This window comes from Triplophysa rosa, linkage group LG21 (assembly GCF_024868665.1).
Source record: "Triplophysa rosa linkage group LG21, Trosa_1v2, whole genome shotgun sequence".
Lineage (NCBI taxonomy): Eukaryota > Metazoa > Chordata > Actinopteri > Cypriniformes > Nemacheilidae > Triplophysa > Triplophysa rosa.
This window is the reverse complement of record NC_079910.1, coordinates 15999329-16016071: the sequence shown is the minus strand read 5'-3', so window position 1 is coordinate 16016071 and position 16743 is coordinate 15999329. Positions and strand designations below refer to the sequence as shown.

The 16743-nt window shown below is 36.2% G+C and overlaps 2 protein-coding genes across 2 annotated transcripts; both read right to left on the bottom strand.

The window, feature by feature from the left end:
* Positions 1-1872: 1872 nt before the first annotated feature.
* On the bottom strand, positions 1873-7490 carry pnpla1 (patatin-like phospholipase domain containing 1). Its single transcript, XM_057319512.1, has 9 exons — positions 7194-7490; positions 5968-6200; positions 5485-5550; positions 5157-5366; positions 4608-4668; positions 3747-3974; positions 3531-3663; positions 3224-3346; positions 1873-3124 (listed from the first exon to the last, which is right to left on the bottom strand). Exons 1-9 carry the CDS (start codon positions 7465-7467, stop codon positions 2863-2865), a joined length of 1590 nt encoding a protein of 529 aa, XP_057175495.1. The 5' UTR covers positions 7468-7490; the 3' UTR covers positions 1873-2862.
* Positions 7491-7823: 333 nt separating this feature from the next.
* Positions 7824-14545, bottom strand: etv7 (ETS variant transcription factor 7). The gene is made up of 9 exons (XM_057319445.1): positions 14296-14545; positions 13685-13790; positions 13177-13341; positions 12966-13085; positions 12240-12371; positions 10665-10829; positions 10287-10429; positions 10031-10131; positions 7824-9375 (listed from the first exon to the last, which is right to left on the bottom strand). The coding sequence occupies exons 1-9, from the start codon at positions 14329-14331 to the stop codon at positions 9192-9194; spliced, it is 1152 nt and encodes a 383-aa protein (XP_057175428.1). The 5' UTR covers positions 14332-14545; the 3' UTR covers positions 7824-9191.
* Between the last annotated feature and the right edge of the window lie 2198 nt (positions 14546-16743).

Below are 16743 nucleotides of genomic sequence, written 5' to 3'. Positions count from 1 at the left end.
TTAAGAAGTGAAATTCCACCAGACCTCCCCTTTACAGTAAGATGAACGTTTTCGATATGAGAGGATCCGCATGCTGCCAGTGTCTCGGTGTGACATCTCTGTCTGTACATGTCTTCATTAAACACAGTGTGGCGTGCTTGAGCATGCATACATTTTACAGATAAAATGTCATTTTAATTTGCGTCTTATGACAAATAAAAGACATTAGTGTATTGTTTAATAAACTATAGGTTTTTATTAGTCTAGTATTAATGAATACTTTGAGACTGTCAGAAGAACTAGAGCAGATAGTGAAGTATATTCAGTTTAGTCCAAGAGAAGATTCGGCTTTACTGCCATCTGCTGCTTGTCTGGAAGATAACAGCCCCATAGATGACATGCCACGTTACAAAAGCTGTTAACCATAACTTCTTGGTTAAAACAACTCAGTTATTTAGCATGTACATCAAAATAGTGTTTAAAACTTTATGTGTGTTGAATGTCAATCTGACATTTATCAGAAAACTGTACTCGAGAGCTCAACTTATGAAGTATGTCATCACTTCTTACCTAGGTTTGTATATTACGGATATTTAAACACTCAGGTGAGGACATCACATTAAGCAACATGGATATAATATTGAGTTATTTTTCATTTGTTTCAATAAATAAATTCTAAGGGTTCATTTTATTTTAACTTTGATGTAACGGTCATTTTAAATATACTTTTTTCAGTATGGGAATTTGAGGGAACATGTAAGATACAGTCTGCATACCGTACACATAAGCACACAAAAGATTTTAGATAGCCCATTACTCCCTAGGGGAAAACATGAGTAAGCTAATGAGTTATTTCCTCATTTTGTTTCCTGTTTCTTTATGCAGACAGGGTTGATTGAGGCATAGTATTTAGAAAACGTGCCGTGTGATCATATTCCCTCTTTTCCTGGTATAAGTGTCAGAAGATTTGTACACACTGAGGGCTTTAGAAAAACGTGATATTAGGATCGATGCTGCTCCTTTCATAAACAAGAACAGTATTACATTTGTACAGTAGTCTTTACGCTATTCTTTATATGAGCCAAAGCCTGTAAACTGAAATTCTTGTGTGTTTACATGTTAAGTTACAGTTAAATGTTGAAGGTGTCACGCCTCTTGTGTCCTTCTTTGCCCGTTTTCCCAAATGGACTCAGTTTCCCAGCATCCTCTTCACTCCCTCACCTGTCCCACATCAGTTATCACTGCACCTGCCAGCTACAGTGTTCCCTCATCACCCGGACTCTGTGTGTATCCGGACTCACTGTGTTGTTGTGTTATTTGTCCGGTCTTAAATGTTATATGCAGTGTTGGGTGTAAGTAGTTACTGTAATTTAATTACTTTTCCTTGAAAAAGTAAAGTAAGGGATTACTCGATTTTTTTGTAATTTAATTACAGTTACTTCTGATGTAATTAAACTAAATACTTTGTGTAATATATGTGTGTGTGCAATAGTGGAATTGACATCAAAATTCAAAGTCTAACTTTAAAATCCGTGCTTTAATGTATAATTCTCACATTTGTAATACTTTGGTCAGTAAGAGTACTTTATGTAGTTTAATATTATTTATTTGAATGAATGAAAAGAGCCGTTTCATGTCTATGCTTGAATCACTTAACTAATCAAGGTTGATATAGGATATAGAAAGTAATTAGTAATAAGTAATTAAATACTTTTTGGAGAGAGTAACTTGTACAGCAATCTAATTACACTTCTGAATATGTAATTAGTAACTAGTAATTCATTACTTTTTCAGAGTAACTTACCCGACACTGGTTATATGTTACTGTTAAATGTATCTTGTGATTCTGTCAAGTGCGTTTACTCATCGCCGTGTATTGGATTATTGTGGACTATCATTAAAGAGTATTTTTGGACCGTATTTACCGTCGTCTGTCATGCACGAGAGTTCTGTTACAAAAGGTTTTATAATAAATACAAAACACAAAATTGTCTTTAGCCGTTTTTTAATGCTTGAAAGCGTCTGTTTTGTATTTCTTACCATGTGATAACATTTTAAGTTTAACCACAGGATAATGTCACATTTCTCAACAGATCCTCGCAATGCTTTTTGAGTGATTCTCACTAAAAAATTCTTCCCAAATGTCATAAAAATGTCACAATACTTTGTGAGATTCGCCTATTCATGCTAAACTCTTGGATTCAAAACGTAACAATGGATCGGTTATCTTAACTTAGACAAGGTTGAGAGTCCGCTTTGGATATCATGCAAAGTTAATTTGACATGCTTTTTAGCTGTGGTCTGAAGGTAGACTGTAGATGTTTGTACTGATGGAGGTAGATGCTGCATCACACGACTCGCCACTGAAGGATTGAGGCTGTGCCAGGACATGCTTTTTGGTTCCACTGTCTTATTTCATAGAGGGAACTTTGAGCTTTCCTAAATCATATTTTGCATCTTTTAAAAAGATAATGTAATTATCAATGGTTGACATTAAATAATGAAGTCTAGTAATGTGTGCAACATGCATTAGCCACCCCTGACATTTCAATGTGTTCATTGAGCACTATTTCTAATCCATCTCATGTGAATCACTGAGTCTTGTGATATATTAGTACATAAGTGTAACAGTTGTGCACCCATATTTTAGGAACATACTTTGAATATGTGAATAAAATACTTAGAATAGAATTCAGTATTCCACCGCATTGTTTTTTTATCATTAAACACTATGTTGTCAAAGTTGACCAGCTCTTCTTAATACTTCAGATTTGCAAAACCCACAGACAAACATGCAGGGTGACGAATAGTAATGATTTATGAAAAAAATGGAAATTACGAAAAAGGGAGATACAAGCTTTTACAAGTTCGGTTCGCACGCATTTAACTTCTCTTTGCAGTCATATGCTGCAGTATTGTGTGCTGCACCTCTATCTTGTGTTTTTTCCATTTTCTGTCTATCTCTAGTGAACGCAGGAGTGTGTAGAGGTTCGGGAGGGTCTGTGATATGGAAGAACTGTCTTGGAAAGAGGCAGAGACCGGACCGTTGAAACTAGAGGAGGCATCACGTCTCTCAATAAGCTGTCGAGCCCTCTGGTACTCGGCATGAACTTGTGAAGGTACGAAACTGATCAGACTCATCAGCCTATGGAAAAGACAGAAAACGGGGCAAAAAACTATGATGCGTTTAAATAAAGAGTTATAATGTTGATGTCAATGAAGATAATATTTTTTGCGTGCTTACATGTCTCTCAGGCTTTTCCACATAGTGGACAAGAAAATGTTGAATACAAAGATCATAAACAGTTTACAGCCTTGCAAGACCCAGTATGTCACAGTCACGGCGTGTGTGATCCATTTCTGATACCTTTAAAACAACAAAACCAGACTCTATGTCAAGATGTATTAACTTCAATTACATTAAACTTTATTGGGCATTGCTTTTCTTGTGATCAATCCTTATTGTGTAAATTATGGCAACGTTTCCTATTTATCGGATTTAAATGATGCTTTTGTTAATAGTATGTGAAAGATCATTTATGGATCAGTACCTGCTAGCAAACGTTGTGGCGCTCCATATTGGCAGAGTGAACAGAAAGAGCAGGAACGATAGTGTTCGTTGAGATAAAGATACTTTTGGATCACTCATAATCTCCAGCTGACCCACGATATTACACAGCAGCACTAAAACAGAAAATCTTTCATTTCTCTTGATTATTCGGTGTTCTGTCTATGTATTCAAGTTAAATGTAAATAAGTAACAATACCTTCCTGAACCTGTACTTTGGAGATCTGATGTACTTCCTGGGTGGGTCGGGATGGACCCTGGGGTGAGAAGACCTCTTTAACGCTCTTTCGAAGTTCCTCTTGATGGTCTCTGTCCTCTGCATCAGTCTGTGTCAGCATCCAGTGATCAGAGCTCAGTGAATCAGACGTCCCAGAATCATCAGATACGTCAGATTCCATCCTCCTGTCAGGGTACAACTGCAAAGCATCTGTTGAGGTGTATGAGACGTTTTAAATCATCCAAAGTATTAAAGCATTACTAAACAGTGAGAAGCTAACACAGCCAAATTTTGAATGACTTTACATGGTTTAACATTTTCTTTCCAAAATATGACCGGTCGTCATGCTATATCAATCTGATCTCATGAGAATCCGCAACTATTTTACGAGGTGGCTAATTTATGTGAATCTGTACGATGTAAATCGCACAAAAATGTACGATTTAGTAGATGAAAAGCAACACTGAAGCTTTTTAGTAGATGAAAAGTTACGCATTCTCATGAGATCAAATTGATACATCACGACGACCTGTCAAGTCCATCAAAATTTAGCCAGTTTGTGTTAGCTTCTTACTGTTTAGTAATGTTTTAATACTTTAGTAATGTTTAAGCCTCTATTTAATACTGAATGTTTTAATACTATGTTTATTACATAATAATAATTTTGTAATTATTTTAATTGTGAGTTTTTTGGAGGGGCAACGCCCCACTAGCCCCTGCCCTGATCCCACCCCTAAACACAACCGTCACTGGCGCGAAAGCAAATCGAACAGAAACATACCAGCCACCTCAGAAAATAGTTACGAATTCCTGAGATTGTGTTGGGTATATTGAATCACTCACTGCTCCACTCCAGAAAGTAAATGGTATCTTGGTATCCACTGTAGAACGCTTTCTTTAAAATCTGCAAAGTAACAAAAAAATACGGTATTAAACAAAGGAGGTCTAGAAAAAGTTCAAGAGAAGATTGTTTTGAGGAATGTTGGTAACCAAACAACATTGACCCCCATTGACTTCCATTGACTTCCACAAAACCCCAGAGACATTTCTCAAAATATCTTCTTTTGTGTTCCACAGACGAAAGTCAGTCGTACAGGTTTTGAGCGATATTTTTATTTAATTTTTGGGTGACCTATCCCATACAGTTGTTATTCACTACAAGTCCTCCTCACACAATACACTCAGTTGTTCCAAATCTTGTCCTCAAACAAATCCTGAAACAATAGTTTTATGGATTATTTATATTAATTTATCTTTGTTCATTCATTCATCCATTAATGATTTATTTTTCATGTGTTTGTCTTTTATGAAAGACCCTGGTTACTGTCAGACTTATATTGCACAAAATATGTTTATTTTTATTTATATGACCATCTTTATGTCAGGACTCACCCTCCAGTCTCGAGGGAACATGGCATCTAACAGTCTGATTAAGTTGGGCATGGAGCAATGGAAGGACAGCTGCTGGATGATGACATCACAGAAGGTGGTGGAGGTGTCAGAGGGACAGATGTCCATCTCTCCAGCAAATGGGGAGATGGTGAGGGTTGGAGACGTGTCTTCAAAGGGCTGGATGTTTGTGAAACCTCCATCCATGTAGTGCTTTGGGAAAAATTGTTTTCAGTTTGTCAAGCTGTGATGCTTCCCATTCTGGAATCATTGGGGGGAAAAAATGCTGCGCTAAAGCTCATATGCCGTAGTAGACAAAAATGTCACTCACCTCACCTTTATACTGCGGTGGGATGGTGCCAGAGTATAAAGGAACAAAACAACTACACAAAAGTGCCTTACAGAAGAAAGACAGTTTAAAGCAAATTATTTAGTCATTTCCCCCATATTTAAACATATTTTCTAGCAGATCAATTGCAGCTGTAGTTCATCACAACTATGGACATATGTCTAATGTTGCCTATTTACAACAAAACGTTTTAGCTATAATAAAACACATAGTTAAACATTTTCGTGTATTTATTTATTTGTTGCTTGAGTTGTGTGCTTTTGCTAGTTTAAAATAAATGCTGCTGTGTTGGATATTTTATTTATTTATCTACACTGTAAACCTTTTTTTGCTGTCTTAGGCTGTCTTAAATTTAACTGGATTTACTGTACAAGTCTTTGTGAATTATTTTTACACTGTATTTATAAAAATATTTATTCATGAATTTATATTATAACATTCAAAACACTTATGTATAATGCTTACTCTTATAAGGTCTTCGTTGGAATGAAATTCCGACACTAGGACGTTTTTCCCGTCAAGGATGCGAGTCATGGAAACGTGCAGACGTCCGCTGGCCAGCCTGTGGGCATTATCAGGCAGAGATCGCTCCAGTGTGACCTCCAGCCATCTGTAGACATCAGCTGTGGGGCTCAGAAGACCGAAAGGAAGCTGACGTGTAAATCTCGCAAATTCCAGAAGATTGTCTCGCACGCGACCTAGAAAAAGAAGATTTGATGACTCTTTGATCATTTACAATACAGCAGTGATGGATAAGTTCGCTGTGCTTCGAATATTAATAATTACATTGTCAATGTTCAATTTCAATTGCAAAATATGAAAAAGAAGAATTAAAACGAATTATACTGGATAAATAGTAACCCATATTACAATACAGGCAAAACAAAAGCAACTCCTGACTCAATAAGCCATTTATAAAAACAGCAGCTGATTGAACACAGTAATGATTTCACAAAGTGATTTTACATAAACAAATACAACATAAAAAAATTAAATAATGATTAACTTAAACATAACAACCTATAAACATGCCGATTCATCAATTAACCTATGTTGGTTCAAATTAAACTAAAAATGACAAAAAAATAAACAAATGTCTAACACATTTCTAACAAACTTGCTTGTAAATTGCAAATTCAATATTGTTTTTTACAGAATCTTTGAAAGTATATATACATTGCAATGCATTTCCGCACTGTCTACAGTAAATATTTGCTTTTAATTTGTACCTAATTAAATTGTTTAGAGCTTGGCATAACTAAAAAATATGTTCAATGACTAACAAAATATTAATTTTACATTATTAATATAATATTTAATATTCATGAAACAATGACATATGACAAATAATAAGAAAAATCATGATTTGTAATTGTTTTTCCTTAATTTAATGCCTGATTTCTCTTTTAAGTCCCCCTAGTGGGCCAGGCCCAGGTTGTGAAACACTGATGTAATACAAGTAGAATAAGAAGTAAATTATTTACTTAAAAATGTAGAGTAAACTTTACTTTTCTCAGGGGATAATTAATTACATTTATTGCATCACTTACAGCGACTAATATTACAGTCCAGCTGGACCATCTTTTTTTAAGAGGGTCCCATCTTGAGTTCAAACCTACAGTTTTTGAATGATCAGTACAGTTGACCCCTAAGTTTGAATCAATCAAGATTGAGTAAATATCACACATTACCCAGATTTGATCCACAAACAACAGCAGCAGCAACGAGAGAACCTGCAGACGCGCCGTACACCCTTGGAGCACCTCGTAGGATCCATGGTGCATTATCCAAAAGACTTTGCGCAACACCCAGCTGGTATGTTGCTAAAAAGCCTGAACCACAGAAAGACACTGAGAGGCTTTCAGTGTTAGACAGAACAAATGAAGGTGATGACATGTTTACAGCTACCCCGTCTTCATCTGCTGGTAGAGTTTCAGCTCTTTTCACACACTTTTGAGTGTGCATCGAGTAAAACCAGGCAGTCACGGTATTATTAAACCAAAAAGACTTCAATGATGTAAAAAATCGTATTTCCCCTCTAGGACACCATTAATGATGTACAGCAATGGGAATCAAAATCTGTGTCAAATCAGTGTATCACTGCACGCTGTCTGGAGTATGCATGTCTAATGTATGTCGGCAAAAACATTCAGTGAATGAACGCATTATCATTGTCATTGCACTGAAAAATATTACCCTAAAATAAATCAAAATCAAGTGTCATGTTTAGAAAATCCATATTTCAGAAGTATTTGATGAATTAGATTGCTATGCAAAAAAAAAAAGAAAACAAATGAGATGCTGTCATTATTTAGACTTGAAATATGTTTTAATTCTTTTGCTGTGTATGGCTGAATACATAAAAACAGTTGCATCCATTCCCACTTTCACACCAACATATAATTGAATCTCCACATTTTATAATAAATATTAATTAGCATATATATTTTTTGAAGTAAAAATTCACAAGATGAACTGATTAAAATGTAAAGGTTCAAATTTACTTGTTCTGGTTTAACTCAATATGGGTGTTGTTTCTGCCTGGGACAATCACTAAACAACAACCCCCTAACCCTGAATATTAAACTTTGTTGTGAAATATATGACTTGATGAGAATCAATATGATTTTATGTTTAATCATTTTATGCCTTTTATGATATATCTTACATAAAAATATGTATATTTCGCTTTATTTGTCAGTTTCAGTTAAAGGGGTCATATGGCGCGAATACGTGTTTTCTGTGTCTCTGGTGTGTTATAAGTTGCCCATGCATGTATTAGACACTAAAATTGCAAAATGAAAGTGTTGGAACAAAAGATGCATTCTATCTAAAGCGAATGCTCAACCAGACCTGCCTGAAATGCCTCGTGTAACCACACCCCCACAAATCTAGGTCAGCTGGTGGTATGATTTGACTAAGACCACCCAAATGTATACACAAGTAAGGTGGGCGTACCTGTCAGTACAATTGAAGAGGAACCTGATGTTCCAAATATGGTAAGAGGCGTTACATTTCCGTCACACGCTTGCAATGTTCGACCAATCACTACGCACTGGTTAACTGGCCAATCATAGCACACCTCGCTTTTCAGAGCCATGAGCTTTGTAAAAGATCTGCGCGTTTCAGAGAGGCGGGGCAAAGAGGAGATACAAACATGCACGGTATGTGGAAAATACAGCATTTTTGAACCTTACATCGTGTACACACATTGCATTACATCTAAAACAAACCATAATCTTCGTTTTAGCCATGTTATTTGACCCCTTTAATTATCACATTAACTGATTTAAATATACAGATTAATGACAAATGAATACCATTAATTATTTACTTAATACACAAAAAGAAACATAATGCTACTAAGTTACAACCTGAGAGAGTATTTCCAAAAATGTCAACTTAAAAAAAATCAAAATCATCAAAAGATAATAGAACCTGTATCATAATTGCTTGTATTGAAAAATTAGTGTTGTTTACGGTAGCTTTTCTCCTAACCCCCACTGCTAAACCAGAGAAGAATTGCATGCTGCTACTCTAAATTAAAAAAGAGTGATGTGGCTCTAAAGTTAAGCAGCCCCTGATGTCTTACCCCTACAGTAATAACTAATATTCACACTGATGGAAGATCAGAGTTCATTGTGAACCATTCTAAAAGCTCATGTTAAATCAGAATGTGGTGGTATTTTTCACGGGAGTGGTGATATGCTGAAGTTGTGTTCAGAGCAGGGGCTCAAGGAGGTGGGGGACGATTCGGGCGATACTTCTAGAACATCTTCTCTGTTGTCAGGAGAGGCAGGACTGTCAGGAGACTCTGAAGGTTCTGCACGATATGACCTGCTTTGCATTATTTCATCAGGTGTCTTGAGAAACCTGCGACACAAGAAAGGTTTGAGGGCCAAAGGATAACATCGGAGCAGTGATGTGTGAAATGTTGAGAGTTTGTGCCCAACTGGCGAATTACAAGAAATGTTAGCGCCCCCTAGTGTGAGTTCAAAAAACTGTAGGATGGTCAATGGATAGGAAGCATGTTGCTTTTAAACATTTTTGGTTTATTTTGACTAACTTTATTCTACAATACGTTTGTCATCATAAAAGCACAGTCGAAAGTCTGGTCAAACTTATCGTTTATTAATACTTTATATAAGACTAGTAAAGTAATAACAACTATGCATTAATGCAAACTATTATTTGCAAAAAAAACTTTTATATTTTAGCTTTTTTAACATACAGCATTTTACCTCCCTCAACCAATTTCATGCTATGCATCCTGGGATATATTGTATGTTGTTTAAAAAACAAGGCACCAGCTCAAAAGCTTATTATGAGTCAAACTTCAAAGTGGTAAAATATGAACCATTGCACATCAATCAATTAAATCGTTTTTCAAATGTATCAGCATTAATTAAATATTAATACAGCATCACCATCTGTCGATGATTGGAAATCCTATCGACTGACAACTACTGTACAGTACATCACAGTTACAAGTACAAAGTACAAGTATTTTTAAAGTGCCTCCACTTACCGGAAGAGTAATCGCTGCCCTGTCTCTTTTTTGATAATGTTGAGTTTGTAGTAATGACGCAGTGCTCTAGACATTTTCTCATATGTCATGTTGACCCTGTTCTGCAATACCAAACCAATTAATTCAAATATTGCTTATGCATTTAGCTCTTTTCAATGTAAACTTTTTTTTACTGGGAACTGAAACCCATGATTTTGGCATTGTTAGCGTCAATAGCACATGTAACCTTAATAAAAACAAGACTGGTCTCTTATACCTTGTGGTTTCCCCAGAGCCGTGCTAGTCCATTGGGATCCACCACTCTGAAGGTCATGGTCTTAGGGTCCTCCCAGCGTATGTAGGCCTCATACCTACTGTCTGACAGTAGGTGGTACACGTAGTCCCATAAGAGTTTACAGTCTGATAACAAAACGAGGTGATCAGCAGGTTATATTGCAATTGTACACATACAGTAAATGTGCTGTATGATATTCATCCATTTAGCTAAAAATATGATAGAAATCATAAGAATTAAGCGCTGTCTTTGTTCATTCATTATTCTTCATTTACAAGGATAGCAAGCTTGTTCTGCCACTGGGATAATTATAATAGAAGTATCATCTAATAAGGTTTAATAGTTTGAAACAACATGTACCTGCAATCTTTCCATTTGCTTCAGATGTGTGTGCATTGTGTCCGGTTCTTTCCGGTTTATTTGACAGATTGAGTGGTCCATCTTTACAAAAATGATCTGGGGGTTTTCTTACATTGTGTGTAGGCCTCTGCTGCATAGTTTCCTTAAGAGAATGATGAGAAAGTCCTGCAGAATAGAGATACAATTAAAGTTATGAAAACCGAAAATGGATTTTGTTACGTTTGTGTCAGGTATCAACTCCTCCATATCCTACATTAGATTAAATAGCTGATCTGTCAAACCCAAATCTGTCTGCTATACGTTAAGGTGAATATGTCCAGTTACCCCATGCAACAATCACTCAGATGTTGTATATGCAGTGGTAAAATTGCTCAGCCAAACTGATTTATTTTGTAATTCTCAAATGTGCACTTACAATACCGATTAAAAGTTAAGGGGCACTTAGAATAATAGCACACTCTGGATTAACACAAATTGATTGTTTTTGGGAATGTTGTTATTCCAAAATAAATCAAAACTTGATTTTAGAACCATCAGTCATGCTTTGCCAAGAATTCGTAAAAATGTACACTGTAAAATATTTACATCTTTTTAATGGAAAAATAATGTTAAAAACTACAGTAAAGATCCACTGTAAAATAATCCAAAATGTAAGGTTTAAAAAGTATTGGCATATATTTTATGGTTAACATTTCTATACAATTCATATTTATAATATATAAAAACAGAATTAAATGTACATTTTAAGCAAAATATCATTAAAATGACATCTTTTGTAAATTAAAAACATTTACAGTGAAATAACAAGTAAAGCATTTTTCCAAAATTCCCTGTGCACTGTAAAAAAAACTGTTAAATTATAGAAACAGACCGCAAATGTACAAGTCGGGTGTAAAATAATTTGAAAAGCATGTCGTTTTACTTTTTTTTTAAAATGTTAATTTACATCTGCCGGAATATCACAATTTCATTGTGTGACTCTCCACATTTGATGATATTTCATTTAAATAATCATGTTTCTAGTCACTGTCCTTCTGAAACCTCGTATGTCCACATTTGCTGTTTTTCAGGAAATGGAAAAACACTGTACTTTCTAATGATTACATACTGTGTTGTCAAAGTTGACAAGCACTCTTTAATAGTTTTTATTGGAAGATATTTGCAAAACCCAGTGACAAACATAAACGGTGACTTATAATAATGATTTATGACAAAAAGTAAAAATCCCCAAATATGGATATATGAGGTTTCAGAAGGACATCAGCATTATATTTGTTGTCAGTTATGTACGTTATGTGGGGTGTTTTATGTTTACTTTCATGTTGTTTAATTCATACGTGTACACTGTTTTTATGTCTCGTTACCATCAAATTGTTTTGCATTTGTGTGTGCACAATTGTATTTTTATCTACGAAACTAATTATGGCCATTTCAACGTACACCTTCAGATCAAGGGTTTGAGAGAAACATTTCACTCAAGTCACCCCAAACTTTTGAACTGTAGTGTTTCTTCATAAACGAAATCTTCATAGATCTGGACCTATGTTTTTGGGGATTCAAAATGCAGATCATGACCTGTTTGTATGTCCTGTAGATGTCCACTGTTAAGAGATAATCTTGTCCTCTCCTGGCTGAGATTTGTGTTCCAGCCAGCTGCTAATACGCCAGAGTTTGGATTCACAGGACAAACAGGGACAGTGCAGGGAGCTGTAACACAGTTACAGATGTTAGTTACTGTATTTACAGCTATTTTTACAAAGCAGATCAATAACACTTTCTTATATCAATACACACTAAGCCTGAATTTATCTGTATAGTTATTGTTTATATGTATAAGTGTATTGTTTGCCCTGTTATTTTTTTGTTCAGAGAGAACAGGTAAGTGTGATTTAGCCACACCCACTGGCAACAGCTCTAGTTGCTTTGAAACCAGGAAGTCACCTACTGCATAATAGAATGGGAGCCATTTAACCCCATAGTGTCCATTTGTAATGAACACATATATAAAGCACATCAGTGCATTCGTTAGTGTATAACTATATTAACACTGAAAAGCATCGATGGGAAAAACAGTAGTTCTCTTTCTGCCTGGTGTGTTTCCTGAAGGCTGATTTTATCTCCTTTTTGGCACTTGCTCAAGGAGAAAGTTTATAAGACTAACAAAATGTCTGTTAATTGTTGCATTACAGATCACATTTATGGACTAAATTCAGCCCGCAAAGTTCTCTCTCAAATTGAGATTTTTATTTCAACGGACCAGCCTCGTAAATGCTACAAAGAAAAGAGAATACTGTAGGTCACCTGCCGTCCCAGGTGAGCCGAGCATCTGTTGCGACTGTGTGTTGCAGTTGGACGGAGGGCTGAAGATGGCACATCTTCTCTGCTGCTTTACGTGTTGAAGAAGTTCATACAGGACATCACCTGTTCTCAGTACATCCAAAAACAATGCACTTATTATGAGAGTCTTTAACAAAATGAGTAAGTGTCACTAAATAACAATAGTCTCACAGACCAGAGCTGGGACAGCGCAGACGAAAGTCTTCTTTGGTGAGAAGGCAAAGTGCTTTTCCATTCATCTCGAATGCTTGGTGATCAGGACGCCGTAAAGAATACTCCCTATGGGCCCAGCGCAGCCAGAGATTCACATCCTCTTTATTCCACAGCGAGGGATTTATCCCTGTACATTACAAAACCAAACACACAACAAATGGTTTGTTCACCCTCATCATGTCATTCCAAACCTGCATGAGTTTCTTTTTGGCCACGGAAAGTTATTTTGCCGAATTTCCAATCTACACTTTTTGAAGGCTGACACTGATGTCAAATTTGCCGTGGGCACCAGATTTGAACATGAACAAGCTTGAAAGATTTTTTTGAACGATTCTGCTTCCAACATTTTGTTGGAATTTGACTTAGTGCACAAATTATAGAAAGTGAATATAGTGGACATTCTGTAAAATAGGTCATTTTGTATCCTATGTAAGAAAGTAAAGTGAAGTTTATTTTTCGTGGGATCATACGCAGTCTTCCAGGTAGCTTGCAGAGTTCGTCAGAATCAGCTTCATTTGGGGAGGGAAGGGCACTCTGAGGATCAGACAGAACTGGAGGTCCGTTCCCATTAAAGCTCTGTTAAGGGCAGGACATGAAAACAAACATTTTTATAAAAAATGTGATCTTTTAATGTCTATAATGCATTTTTGACCTATATAAATTTTTTTTTTTAAAGATTGTAGATCTGTGCTTTTTCATCCGTTTGCAAAACTGATAAGTCTGCTTTTTCTTTCTTGTATCAAAACACTGGCACCTCAATGCACACAGCAAAAGTGAAAGTAAATCTGAGACACACCACAGTTTTTATTTTCAATTTTGAAGTGACGCATAATATGTTGATAAGAAATTTTGTCTAAAAAAAAAATGGACACATCTGACAGACAAAAGGGACCTTTTGGAGACAGTTTTATTTGTCAAATGTATTTAAGTTTAATATCATGCAAGCTTATTTGAGCAGTTTTATGTGTTGATGTGCTAAGAGTTTCATTTCGTTTTAAACTGTGGCAATGAATAAGAATGAAAAGAGATTACCTGAACGCACTTTAACATGACGACTGCGTGTTTACCTTAGATAACTTACCTTCTTCAAAGGTGGCAGTGAGGAAGCGTCACTCATGTTATTCAATTTCAATATGAGACTCTTCAAAATGTTCGCTGATTAGTAACTGGTTGACATATAGGCTACAGCACGTAAGAAAGCATTTACAGTGGCATAAAAACGTAGTTTAGCAAAGCTGAGTTTATTCTTATGCGGATCGCCTGCAATATTAAGAATCCTTCCGGGAAATGAAAACGAAAGAGACCGGATCTGTGAGGGGTGTGTGCACTTCAAATTTCGCAAACACTACTGTAGGCTACGTCAGGAAAAGAAGACTCGAGTAGCGCTTTTGGGGGGGGTTACATTAACTGTATGGGGCCAACTTTATGAAGAAGTTAAAACTCACTGTGTGTGGATGTTTAAGCCACGTGTAGGCTATCATATGATAATAGTAAGAGATGCCTTATCCAAAACGAATTAATCAAACGCATTTATTTACCCTTTCATGAAAGCAACGCTTTTGCTAAATAAAAGAATGTGCGAAAATAAAGATTCAGTTCGTTACTGCGCGAGTCCGAGTCCACGCTGCACACGATGGATGTGTCATGATCCTGCCTCTTCTTGTATGAAGTTATTTTTGGTGCGAAACTACTGAGCACCTGTGAGAGCGGAATTTGTAGTTGTAGAGGTCGGCCACACACGTGTATCAGTAAATTTGTAGTCAAAATTTGAAGTTGCAAACTTGTAGATTTTTTTCCTCTCCCGCAAACACAACACAACAGTTACACCTTCTTGAATCCTTCAGTGCAAGTGCACAAATCACAAACTGAGATACTCGTGCACTCACATTTTTTGCTACAAATGCTGCAGTAAATATGGTGCAAAACACATTCACACACCTGCACCAAAAGACGTGCGTTCACAGACGAGTTTTGCACATCCGCAAACAGTATGTGAATTCATGCAATGAGAGTTGAATGCTTGTAAAATATTTTCTCACAAATTAAAGGTTTTATTATTGCACATTGTTCTAGCACAAACACAACTGCTTGAATCTGCTGCTGCGAGTCTCTGACACAAGTTCGCACACTCTCATTTTGCACCACATCTGTGTGATATATGGTGCAAAAGTGATTTGTGCATTTGCAGCCAAACGAGCTAGTTTTGGCGCCCAGCAGGTGGCGCCCTAACGCGCAAGTGAAAAACTGCGAGAATCATCCTGAGCTGCTTTATTTTCCTGAAATCACTAATCGTAATAGAGTACATTCAAAAGCAAACCTTTTTGAAGGGCCCTTGTCATAATAGTTCAAACTAGATAGAAACATAGCTGTAGACTATAAGAAATAAAAAATAATAAATCAATTAACACATTTAAACGAATAAAGACTGAAAGATAAAAAAAACATTAAACAGACAGTAAGAACAATTAATTCTAAAATAAAGTTCACATTTTGTTTGACATTCAAATTATTATTTTCCTTAATTAACACGTGGCTTGGAACCATCTAGCTGTAAAAAAACTATAACGTTATGTGGTGTGGTATAACTATAAGTGGTGTGTTTTTCTAACCAAATGGGTGATTAACAAAAATAAAGCATGATAAATATAGTTTACTTAATAAAGCTAAGTATACGAAAACACATCAATAATTCTCTAAATTTTTTACATATTATCGTAGGCAAACCAAATGCAGTGGATTGCAGTGGTGTGCATTATAGCTGAAACTCACATGAAGAATGTAGTTGTTTAAGTCCTGTAAGTCATTCCCTCTAAATGTTATTGAGCTGTAAATATATATATTTTGAAGGAACCCATATAGTAGATGGATATAATATACACAGCAAAACACATGGCAATATTTACATATGACTTCTGTCAAGAATGCGAGGAGAACCCAATTGCAGGCAGGCGGGATTGAAGGGGTTAACAGAGAGTTTATTATACAAAACACAAAACAAAAACCCACGATGGGGTGTAAACAAGAACAAGAATTGTAATATAAGGAAAAGGGACGTAAGCTAACTAACACTAAAGTAACATACACTTGACAAGGACTAAACTAAACACTTACTACGGCAGACAAAACAGCAACAAGAGGCACAGGAATACGGGGAACATCAGAACATGGAACGCAATCAAAGACACCACATACAATGACCGAGCAACAAAACAATGAAACATGAGAGCATTTTAAAGGGAAGACAAACGAGGGATAATACAGTGCAGGTGAGGGTAATGACACACAGCAGGGAAGCAATACAGGAAACGAGAGGGGCGGGGCCAATGACAAGACACGAGAAAACACATGGAGTGTCAAAAGATAAACACCCCATGGTTTTCTCACACAAAACCAAAGGCTTTGCCACGACTCTGCCACAAGACCAAGAAATCCATGACAAGAAAGGGCAGAGTCGTGACAGAAGCCCCCCCTTTAATGAGCACCTCCAGGTGCTCACCAAGGGGCAGACTAACGAGACAAGACCGACTTG